The sequence below is a fragment of the Carlito syrichta genome, unplaced genomic scaffold (assembly GCF_000164805.1).
Source record: "Carlito syrichta isolate Samal-C Ts95f unplaced genomic scaffold, Tarsius_syrichta-2.0.1 Scaffold288361, whole genome shotgun sequence".
In the NCBI taxonomy this organism is placed as follows: Eukaryota; Metazoa; Chordata; class Mammalia; order Primates; family Tarsiidae; genus Carlito; species Carlito syrichta.
In genome coordinates, this window is record NW_007232457.1 from 973 (window position 1) to 12985 (window position 12013).

A 12013-nucleotide genomic window follows, 5' to 3' on the forward strand; every position below is an offset into this window, starting at 1 on the left:
ATTTGATGCAGTACATCTAGTGAGACATTTTTTCCATTGCTCAGAATAGTTTTTGAACTTGTCAATTTTGATGCTTTTGAATGTTTCTGCCATTTTTGTTTCACCTCTTCCACATGGCAAGATGTTTCCCTTTGAGGACTTTTTCATCCAGTGAAACAAACAAACAAAAAAGTCACTCAGGGCAAGACCAGGTAATAAGGGAGGGTGGGGCATAGGGGTCATGTCATTTTTGGTCAAAAACTGCTGAACACTCAGTGTAGTGTGGGCAGATGTGTTGTCATGGTGGAAGAACCAGTCAGTTGTCTGCCACAGTTCAGGACGTTTCTTCTGCAAATCATGATGCAACCATCTCAAAATTTCCAGATAAAATCTTTGGTTGACTGGTCCAGAGGAACAAATTCTGAGTGTATTACACTGTACTCACTCTCCAAAAGATAATTCTGGGTTATTGTGGATCCCTCCTCGTAAGTGTCTATTGAGTGTCGATTATGTGCTAGGCATTTTGCAAAGCACTAGGGATCCAGGGTCTTATGGGGTCCATGACCCTACTTCAGCTTCCAGGAGAAACAGCTTTGGTTTCTCCATCCATCAAATGGGGTAGATGAACACCACCTCCTTCCTTGGGATCAGGGCCTGGTGCTCAGTGAGCCCAGTGTATGCACGAGCTATTGGTGGTACCAGAATGATGGTTAGGCTTGGGCAGCTGGAAGCTATCCAGACACCACCTCTTGTTTCTCATTAATCCCACTAGTGCACAAAATGAAAGGAAGATGTCCTGCCCCACTGGCCGCCTGCTGTGAACATCCGCCCAGTGACTTGTTGTGGGACACGGACTTGTCATGGGGTTTGGAGATAAGGCTTTGTTCCCAGGGATCCCAGGCTGGAAGAAGCTGCTTTCCTCCCTGTGGTGGCCATTTTCCCTGCTGCAGGAGGATGAGGCTTGGGGCCAGCAGGTGGAGCATGGCTTTGCGAGTCTCCTCCCCGTCCCTGCCCAACCATGCACCTCCTCCCTGGTGAGGACCTGGACCCCATTCTCACACCCCCAGTCCCACCTATGGCCCACCCGGGCCCTTGCTGCTTCTCTAGGATGCCTGACTCGTGAGTTGCAGGCCAGTGGGAATAGGCGTTTCCAAACCAGACACTGTGATGCGGCCAAAGCCTCCGAGGCAGGCCAGGGGACCAGGGGCTGGGGTCGAGTAAGACAGGCTTGTGCTCCAACCCCACCACTCCCTGGCCACATACCACTGGGCAAGCCACAGATGGGCAAGCCCCAACTTACTCATCTGTAAAATGGGGAAATGCTAGTTCCCGTCTCATCAGGGCCTGGTGAGGATGAAATTATACAGGCAGCACTTCATAGACGTTGGTGTCAAAGTGTCCAACAGTCCCAACGGTCCTCTCCTGCTGGACAAGTGGCTCTGGGATGGACACCCTGCAGAGCGAGTCTGAGGTCTCCCCATACATGGGACCCTGGGAGCAGCCACTGGCTACTGGGAGAAGGCAGCGCCTTTCCTTCTGCAGTCAGGGAGGACTGTGTCCAAGCCACCCACCCCCCATTTCCATGCCCGTTATCTGGGGGCTCCAGACCAGGCTATTCTGACAAGAGGGCAGCTATGATAGGCGAGTTGGGGAACTCTGGCCCCTGATTGGCTGCGTGTGCTGAGGCTAGGCCCTGTTCTCCCCCACCTGGACTCCTTCTTGGGGCTGTCAGGGCCATCGGCAAGTCGATGATTTCCTTCCTTCCTTGTTGGGTGGCGTTTCTCTGTTAGCCACGAAGGTGTGCAGGGACTGAGCGGGCACAGGCATGGGGGTGTCCTGAGGAGAAGCTGTGACCCTCCCCCAAAGCCCAGGGCTTCCACACGCCACAAGCAAGCAGGTTCACTGTCGCTAGGCATGATGAGCACTGCCCAGGAAGTGAACAGGCAAAAGGATGGAGGGTAGGCTGGGCTGGGTGACTCAGCCTGTAATCCCAGCTCTTTGGGAGGCCGAGGCAAGTGGATCGCCTGAGCCCGCGGGTTCGAGACCCACCCGGGCAAGGGAGCATGTGCCTGTAGTTCCAGCTACTTGGAGGGCTGAGGTGGAAGGATCGCCGGATCCCAGCAGGTCGAGGCTGTGGTGGCCAGCAGCGTGCCACTGCACTCCATTCTGGGTGACAGATTGAGACCAACTCAAAAAAAAAAAAAAAAAAAGCATGGAGGGCAGGGGAGGAGGCAGTTGTGCAAAGTGGGTACAGGGAGGGTGTCCTTGGAAGAGGGACCTGCATGGATGAAGCCCTGAAGCTCAGGCATCTCCTCGGCCCTCCTCCAGGTCTCCTATCCCTCCAGGAAGCCCCAGAGACTCAGGCCTCCCTCCCCCTGCGCTGTCAAGGGAATTGGTTAGCGTTTCGAGCGTTAGGAATGGCAAGTGCAAAGGCCCCGTGACAGGGACAAGCTTGATGTGCTCTAGAAGCAGCAAGGCCAGCGTGGCTGGAGCGAGGTAGCAGGTGGGTGGGGGAGGGGGCTGGGGACTGCAGGAAGGAGTGTGGAGTATGCTGGCATCAAGGCCTGTCCTGAGGATACCCCCCTGTCAAATCATTTCGTCTGGGGAACAGGAGAGAGCCTGAAGAACAGTCAGGGGCAAGAGAGAAGCCCAGGGGTGGTGTGGCTGCTGCCAGGACGAAGCAGAGGTAACCACACAGCCCTGGGGAAAGTGCCTGGCTCTGTGTCTGAGCTGCCCTGAGAACAAACCCAGCTACTGAGCAAAAGCTCCTGGAGGGGGTGGGGCTGGGCCCAGCTGGGACTCAAATCCAGGTTCACCAGCCCACACAGCATGACCTTGGACAAGTTAGTGAGACTCTCTGGGCTCTGGTCTCCTCACTTGTCAGATGCAGACACCATCCAGAGGATGAAATAAAAGGGAGCACATAACTGAGGGAGTGCCTCCAAAACCCAGGGAGCTGATAGCTCAGGACTCCATCGGGAGACAGTTTCGGCACCAGTCCATTTTATAGATGGGCACACAGAGGCTCAGAAAGGGCAAGGGACTGGCTCAAGGGCCCCCAGTTAGAAAGTAGCAGAGGCTGGGGCTGACCTGACCCACATGGAGACACGCTCCCTGCCCTCCATGTCAGCCCGACATGGAGGTGGACCCGAGCCTGCCACTGGCTGCCCTGCATGTGATGGGAGTCAGTTCCTGTCGCGGGCTGTGCTGCCCTTCAAGCCCTGCTGCCTGGGCTCTTCCTGTGGGGAGATACTCCACCTGGCTGTGTTCTCTGAGAGGCAAGTATATGAGAGACATGCACCCATTTTCCAGATGGTGAAACAGGCCCGGGGAAGGAAGGGACCAGCCTGTCTGGGATCAGGTGGGGCTGGGCCTCCCTCCAGGCCTGAGCTGCCAGGCTCTCTTTGGTGCCTGTTCCCTACCAAGTGGGGAGAGGTCTTCCTTTGAAGGAGGGTCTAGGGTGGAGACAGGGAAACCCACAGGGTTCTCAGGGGCCTCCTCCCCCAGCCCTCTAAGCCCAGGCCCAGGAGCCACAAGGTGCATTCTCTCAGAACCAGGCTTCCTATGCTGATGCAGGTGTGTTTGTCACAGCAGGAGGCAGCTCTGTCCTCCTGACCCTGGTGAACCCGGGGTGTTTTTCCATGTCTTCCTGGCCCAGTCCCCGCCTCTCTTCCCAGGAGCCCAGGGAGAGGTGGAGGACTAGAGGAGGTGTCTGTCCTCGGATGCCGGCAATATTTTTGGAGCTTGTGTTGGTCCCAGTTTTGGGGCATGTGGGCTGTGACAGGCACTAGGCGCAGACCCTGCTCGCAGGATGAATAAGGCCAGCCACCCGGGGCCAGGACACGCCCCCACCAGCTCTCCCCCTGGCTCTTCTAGAATGGGGCACAGACCCTTGCCATCCTCATGGGCTCAGGCCCCTCCAGCTAGCTTCAGGGGGCTCTGTACCCTGCTTGGGAGGACAGCACCCCACAGAAGGACGTGGCCTGACACAGAGCCTGACCTCAGGGGCTCTGAGGACAGCAAGGGCCCTCCCCTCTGAAGGACAGTGCAGTGGAACCCAGCCTAGCAATGTCCTGTGCTCAGTGCCAAACCCTGAGACACCGGAGAAGCCATGCAGGGAATGATCCCAGTTGTCCCCTCCCCAGTGTCTGCATTGGTTTGCTCACTTCTCATGACAACCTTGTGCCATAGAGCACTGAGAAGTTAAGGAACCTACCCGAGGTCACACAGCTCATAAGGGTGGGACTGGGATGTGCTTGAACTGTGCTGTCCACTGGGGAGACCCGCTGTGGTGTAGGAAGCACACTGCTGAATATTTATGTGGACACAGGCATTTTATATCTACAATAAACATTTCCACAGGTAAAACTAGCTCCTTATTTAAACTACCTATATATTTACATATGGACATTTTAAGTCTTCATATATGTAATTATACCTCTTTATATGTATTTATATACATATTATATATTTATGCATGATATATATTTATGAACATACTATATATAAAATAAAATTTTTGTGAATCTATACAATTATATAAAGGTATATGTATATACATTTTAAAATTTTCATATATAGAAACATGATATTTACATTGTGTATGTAAAGGTATAAGCATACCCTGTATAAATTGTATAAGTTTATATTAACATACTCATATACTGGGGGTGCTTAAAAAAGTATACACATTTTAAGAGATGTTTGCCATAATCAGAAGTGTCTGGAGACTGATGATAACCACTTTGAGCACCTCTTGTAATTGCAAAAGTCAAACTTGTATTCATCTTATTAATGATGACAATTTTAATAGTTTTTTCCTTTCTTAAAATGTGTACATTTTAAATATTTATATACACAATATATTTAAATAGTAGGTATATGTATATATGTGAATTCATGTGTGTGTGTGTGTGTGTGTGTGTGTGTGTGTGTGTGTGTGTGTAAACCCATACACGTAGAGAGAGAAAGACACCCTCTTTTCTTAAGAATCAGCTTTATTGAGAGATAATTCGCTCTTTGTAGAATCCATCATTTACAGTGTACAGCTCCACAGCTTTCAGTATATTAACAGCATTGCACAACTGTCGCCAAAGTGTTTTAGGGTATTCTCATGACCTAAAAAAAAAGTCCTGTACCCCTTGGCCCTTATCCTTCAGCCCCCCGACATGTCCCCTCTCCCCCACTCTCAGCCCCAGACAACCATTAATCTACTTTCTGTCTGTGGATTTGCTTTTTCTAGACACTTCATAGAAATGGAATCATACAGCATGCAGCCTTTTGTGTCTGGCTTCTTTCACTCAGCATAATTTTTCAAGGTTCATCAGGTTGTGTGACAGGTGTCAGTACCTTGTTGGTTTTTAAGGCCAAATAGCATTCCATTGTAGGGATAGACCACAATATATTTATCCACTCATCAGTTGATGGACATTTGGGTTGTTTCTGCTTTTTGGCTATTATGAGTAATGCTGCCGTGAATGTTAGTTTGCAGATTTTTGTGTGGACCTATGTTTTCATTTCTCTTGGGCATATACTTAGGAGTAGAATTGCTGGGTCCTATGGTAACTCTATGTTTAACCATTAGAAGAGCTGCCAGATTGTTTTCCAAAATGGTTGTACTGTTTTACATTCACACAGCAGGGTATGTAGATTCCAATTTCTCCACAGCCTCACAAAACTTGCTATCATCTGTCTTTGTTGCTGCGGTTGCTATAGTCATCCTGGAGCATGTGAAGTGGTTTCTCATTGTGGTTTTGATTCTCATTTCCCTGATGACTAATGATGTTGAGCATCTTTTCATGAGTTTATTTGCCACTGGCACATTTTCTTTGTAGAAGTGTCTATTTAGATTCTTTGCTCATTTTTAAACTGGGTTATCACTTATTATTGAATTTTAATAGTTCTTTATATATCCTAGATAGAAGTCCCCCATTTCATAGATACATATATGCACAAAGGTATGCATAATTTACACAAATTTTCTCCCATTTTCTGGGTTACCTTTTTAATTTCTTGCTTGCATCTTTTGAAGCACAAAGGTTTATTTATTTATTTATTTTTGAGACAGGGTCTTGCTCTGGTGCCCAGGCTAGAGTGCAGGGGCATAATGATAGCTCACTGCATCTTCGAACTCCTGGACTCAAGGGATCTTCTTGCCTCAGCCTCTCAAGTGGCTGGGACCAGCTACTTTTTTCTTTCTTTTTGGGTCTTGTTATGTTACCCAGTCCGGTCTTGAACCCCTGGCCTCAACCCATCCTTCTGCCTTGTCCTCCCAAAGTGCTGGGATTACAGGCATGGGCCACCTGGTCTGAAGTTTTAAATTTTGATGATGTCCAGTTTACCTTTTCTTTTTTTATTTGTGCTTTTGGTGTCATAAGTAAGAATCATTGCCTACCCCATAAAGGTTTACCCCTATGTTTCTTTTGAGTTTTATAGTTTTGACTCTTATATGTAGGTTTTGGTTCGTTTTGTGTTAATTTTTGTATATGGTGTATGGTAGGGATCCAATTTCATTCTTTTGCATATGGATAACCAGTTGTCCCAGCACCATTTGTTGAAGAGATTATTCTTTCCCCATTGAAAGAATAATCCCCATTGTCTTAACCCTTTGTCAAAAATCAGCGAACAGTAAATGTGAGAGCTTATTTCTGGACCTTCAATTCTATCCCATTGAGCTGTACGTCTAGCCTTATGCCAGTAAACACTGTTTTGATTACTGTCTCTTTGCAGTGAGTTTTGAAACCAGGAACTATGAGAACTTCAATGTTGTTCTTTTTCAAGATTGTTTTGGCTCTCTTGGGTCTGTTGCATTTCCATATGAATTTTAGGATCAGCTTGTCAATTTCTGTAAAGAAGTCAGCTGGGATGTGGTCAGAGATTTTGTTGACTCTGTAGACCAATTTGGGGGATAATGCCATCTTAATAATATTAAATTTTCTGACCCATGAATATGGGATGCCTTTTCAGTTATTTAGGTCTTTAATTTTTTCAGCAATATTTTGTAATGTTTAGAGTATAAGTTTTGCACATCTTTTGTTAAATGCATTCCTGAGTATTTTATTCTTTTTAATTTATTGTAAATAGAATTTTTCCCATTTCATTTTCAATTTGCTCATTGCTTGTGCATAGAAACACAACTGATGGTTGTACATTGATTTTATATCCTGCAGCCTTACTGAACTCACCTATTAGTTATAATCTTTGGGTGTGAACATGTGAGGCTTCTTTGGGGATTATTTTTCTATATAAGATCATGTCATCTGCAAATAGAGATGGTTTTACTTCTTCCTTTTTAACTAGATACCTTTTATCTCTTTCACTTGCTTAATCGCTTTGGCTAGAGCCTCCAGGACAATGCTGAACAGAGTGGCAAACAGACATTCTTGCCTTGCTCCTGATCTTAGGGGAAAACATTCTGTCTTTCCCCAGGGCTATTAGCTGTGGTTGGTAGTAGATGCCCTTCACCATGGAGGAAGTGCCCTTCTAGACCTAGCTTATTGCATTTTTTAAAATTTATTTTAGCTAGGCTCAGTGGCTAAGCCTGTAATCCCGCGCCTTGGAAGGCTGAGGTGAGTGAATTGCCTGAGCCCGTGGGTTCGAGACCTGCCTGGGCAACTTGGTGAGACCTCATCTCTACAATGTGAGTGGATTGCCTGAGCCCACGGGTTCGAGACCCACCTGGGCAGCGAGACCTCATCTCTACAATAAATCAAAAAATCAGCCGGGCGTGGTAGCGCATGCCTGTCATTCCGGCTACTTGGAAGGCTGAGGTGGAAGGATCGCCGGAGCCCAGCAGGTCGAGGTTGCGGTGGCCGGGAGCAGCCACTGCACTCCAGTCTGGGCGACAGAGTGAGACTCCAACTCAAAAAACAAAACAAAACAAAACAAAAAACCAGCCAGGCGTGGTAGCACGCGCCTGTAGTTCCAGCTACTTGAAAGGCTGAGGCAGAAGGATCGCCAGAGCCCAGCAGGTCGAGGCTGTGGTGGCCGGGAACGGCCACTGTACTCCAGTCTGGGCAACAGAGTGAGACTTCAATTAAAAAAAAAAGAAATTTATTTTTATTTTTTAGGGACAGGGTCTCACTCTGTTGTATAGGCTGGAGTGCAGTGCCCAGCAATAGCTCACCGCAGTCTGGAGCTCATGGGCTCCAGAGATCCTCCCACCTCAGCCTCCTGAGTCGCTGGGATTACACCACATCTGGCTAATTCAAATGTTTTACCATGCAGTGGCGTTGGTTTTTCTCTAATGCTTTTTTCTGAGAAATGCTGCCTTTTTTTTTTTTGGAGTCGCACTCTGTCGCCCAGACTGGAGTGCAGTGGCCGCTCCCGGCCACCGCAGCCTCGACCTGCTGGGCTCTGGCGATCCTTCCTCCTCAGTCTTCCAAGTAGCCAGAATTACAGGCGTGCGCTACCACGCCCGGCTGATTTCTGATTTATGGTAGAGCTGAGGGCTCGCCAAGTTCCCCGGGCGAGTCTGGAACCCGCGGGCTCAGGCAATCCACTCACCTCAGCCTCCCAAGGCGCGGGATTACAGGCTGAGCCACTGAGCCCGGCTGAAATGCTGTCTTTTAAAACGACCCACTCTTCCTTCTGAGGGGAAAAGCTCAGACGCAGAGACAAAAGTTATTTTCCGAAGCATTACTGTGCGACTCTAAGAGGTGTCACATGGTGCTACTGTAGGTCATGACCGATCAGCGCACCTTCACCGGCCAGGCACGCCTTTCTTGGCTGGTAAAGGAGACGACAGCCCCGCAGGGCGGGGAGACTTCCCCCGCACTCACTCCGGCTCTGCCCCCCAGGCCTACGAGAAGCGCTTCCCCACCTGCCCGCAGATCCCCGTCTTCCTGGGCAGCGAGGTCCTGCGCGAGTCCCGCAGCGCGGACGGCGCGGTGCACGTGGTGGAGCGGAGCTGCCGGCTGCGTGTGGACGCCCCGCGGCTGCTGCGGAAGGTGAGGCTGGGGGCCGCGGGCCGGGGGCCCGGAGGGTGGGGGCGCTGTTGCGAGTTTTGGAGCGGAGCCGGGGGTGGAGACCAGGAGCTGGGCCGCCGTGCCTGGAGGTCCCTGGGTGGGGCGGCTGTGTCTTGGTCGTTGGGGGGGGGGCGGGAGGCGAGGGGCTAGGGAGGCTGGGCTGGGGGCGTGGGGGGGACTGGGCAGGATCCGGGGGAACGGGTCAGGAGGCCTGGGGGCTGGGAGGGGGGAAGACGGGTGGGCGCATGGGCGGCAGGGCGAGGACTGGGGTCCTGGGTGAGGGAGGGGTCGGCCCAGGCTGGGTGGGCAGAGGGGGGACAGACCCCGGGCCGGGGGGGGCCGGGGTGGGCCTCCGGACTCGCCCCCTCCTCGCCCTGTGTCCTGCACCTCCACCCCTCCCCTTGCAGATCTCAGGCGTCGAGCACGTGGTCTTCGTGCAGAGAAACGTCTTGAACTGGAGGGAGAGGACGCTGCTCATCGAGGCGCACAACGAGACCTTCGCCCGCCGCGTGGTGGTGAATGAGAGCTGCCGCTACACGGTGCGCCTGCTCCCCCGCTGCCTGCTCCCCCGCTGCCTGCTCCCCCGCTGCCTGCTCCCCCCACCTCTTCCCCACCATGGCTGCACCCCTTGACCGCTCCACCCTCCCAGAGCGGTGGATGTCCGGTTGCCTTTGCAATTCAGATAAACAACCAGTGACTTTTTGGGGGTATACCTCAAATATTGCATGGGATATGTTTATACTCAAAGGTTATCCGTCATTTATCTGAAATTCAGTGTGACCAGGCATCCTATGGTTTATCTGTTAAATCTGGAAGCCCCTCCCTTCCTGTCTCCCTCTCTCCTTTTTTTCCTCCCTTAGTGAAACGTACCTCAGTTTCTTCATCTATAAAATACGGTTAATCATTGTACCTACCACATAGATTGTCGCGAGGGTTAAATGAAGCAACATAAACTCTCCACACCCCTTAGGGTGGTACATTTGGAGCGCTCTATCAATGTTATCTTTGAATATAGTAATCATCATTCTCTAGGACATTCTGCCTGAGCACCTGCTGTGTGCCAGGCACCCTGCCAAGTGCTGGCACCCAGCAGTGGGCCGGTCTGCCTGACCCCTGCCCTCCTTCCAGGGAAAAACCCAATCAGAGTGTACTTGTAATGGAAGAAGGAGTCCTGCATGGAATCACATGAGTGAGCGGAAGGGTCCCATCTTAGAGGGTGCCACTGATGATGAGTTGAGGACCGGAGTCTCCTGTGAAGGGCTGGGAACAGGGTCCCTGGGGCGGGAACAACATGGGTGGAGACCAAGGGTGTGAGCCAGGTCTGATGTGGTGAGGCCACAGGGCCAGGTCCCGCTGGCTTCCCAGTTGGAGTGATGAGACTGCCAACATTGGCGAGGTACACAGCTCTGCCATTTTTTGCTGAGTGACAGGGCAAGCTGCCTCTCTTCCCTGGCCTACACTATCCACATCTGTGAAATGGGATGTTCGCAGATCCCGCCCCGTCGGTGGTTTTCATGATGTTTATCCTGGGATAGCCACGAGAGTCCCTGGGAAATGCTTCTAGACCTGTTTTGTCTTGTTTACCTTTCAAGTCCCTGGCACTTAGCATGGTGCCATTTTCACAGCCGGCATCCAGCAGAGACCCACTGCTTTTTCTTCCCACACCCCCAGCTCCCTTCAGGTCCCCCTGGGGCCTCCTGGAAATGGTGCTCAGAACATCCAGCCCCTGTGGGGGAGGTGTGGGTAGTAGTTCTTTTTAATCTCCTTTTAGTGTGGTGTTTCACAAAGTGGGTTCCCCTAGTGGCTACATCAGCAGCACTGGGGCTGCTTATAAAATGCAGATTCCCAGGCCTCACCCTAGACCTGCTCAGTCAGCAATACCTTGGGGCAGGCCCAGGAAGCTGCATGTATAACAGACTCCCTGGCTGTCAGCAGATGTTTGAATAGCTCTCGGTCTGAAAAGCAGCGCTGCCAACGAAGTTTTTTTTTTCCTAAACACATATATAAATATTTATTGATATATGAGGATATGTAATATATCTTTATATAGGTAACATATACAAAACATAACTATTTTAAACATCGAAAATTTACATATATTGATATGTAATTTATATACTTATATAGTACATAAATGATATGCTAAGCATATCACTTGTGTATATACTTTTCTTTCTTTTTGAGTTGGGGTCTCACTGTGTCACCCAGGCTGGAGTGCCGTGACTGATCACAACAAGATCACGGTTCACGGCAGCCTCGGCCTCCTGGGTTCAGCCGATCCTTCCATCTCAGCCTCCCAAGCAGCTGGGGTTACAGGAGAATGCCATTATACCCGGCTACTATTAAAAGTTTTTGTAGAGACAAGCTTTGCTATGCTGCCTGGGCTGGTCTTGAACTCCTGGGCTCAAGTGATCCTCCTGTCTTGGCCTTCCAAAGTGCCTGGATTATAGGTGTGAGCCACCACACCTGTATTCCATGTATGCATATCACGCTTAAGGGGTGGGGTGCAGATGTCGGACCCATATCCCATGTTCTCCTGGCCCGTCAGGAGAAGGCTCTTTGTTCCCCCAACAATTTAGACTTGGCTTTGTTCATTGGGTGGCCCTTGGTCCTGCTGCCCCCTCCAGCATTGCCAGGCTGTGTTGTCAGGCTGGGCCCAGCTCACCAGGAGAGCCCCCGGGGAGGGCAGGGCACCCCCACACTGAGACTCTGCCCTCACCCCCCTGGCTTGCAGGTCCACCCCAAGAATGAAGACTGGACTTGCTTCGAGCAGTCTGCCTCGCTGGACATCCACTCCTTTTTTGGCTTTGAAAATGCCTTGGAGAAAATCGCCATGAAGCAGTACACCGCCAACGTCAAGAAGGTAAGGGTGGGCTGTGCCAGGCATGGGAGGAAGGCGCACAGACCCGCCCTACTGCCCAACGGCCTGGGCAACATCAGGCAAGATCCTCCACCTTCCTGGGCCTTAGTCTTCTTGCCTATAAAATGGGTGTTCTAGAGCCGGGCTTGGTGGCTCAGCCTGTAATCCCGTGCCTCTGGGAAGCTGAGGTGAGTGGATTGCCTGAGCC

At 50.7% G+C, this 12013-nt stretch overlaps 1 protein-coding gene across 1 annotated transcript in view; it reads left to right on the forward strand.

Moving 5' to 3' along the window:
* Positions 1–3078: 3078 nt before the first annotated feature.
* SEC14L5 (SEC14 like lipid binding 5) overlaps positions 3079–12013 on the forward strand; it is a 30092-nt gene continuing 21157 nt past the window's right edge. The window contains exons 1-4 of the mRNA XM_021710267.1: positions 3079–3261; positions 8778–8927; positions 9353–9484; positions 11680–11808. Coding sequence (XP_021565942.1) covers positions 3079–3261; positions 8778–8927; positions 9353–9484; positions 11680–11808 — 594 coding nt within the window. The remainder of the gene's footprint in view (positions 3262–8777; positions 8928–9352; positions 9485–11679; positions 11809–12013) is intronic.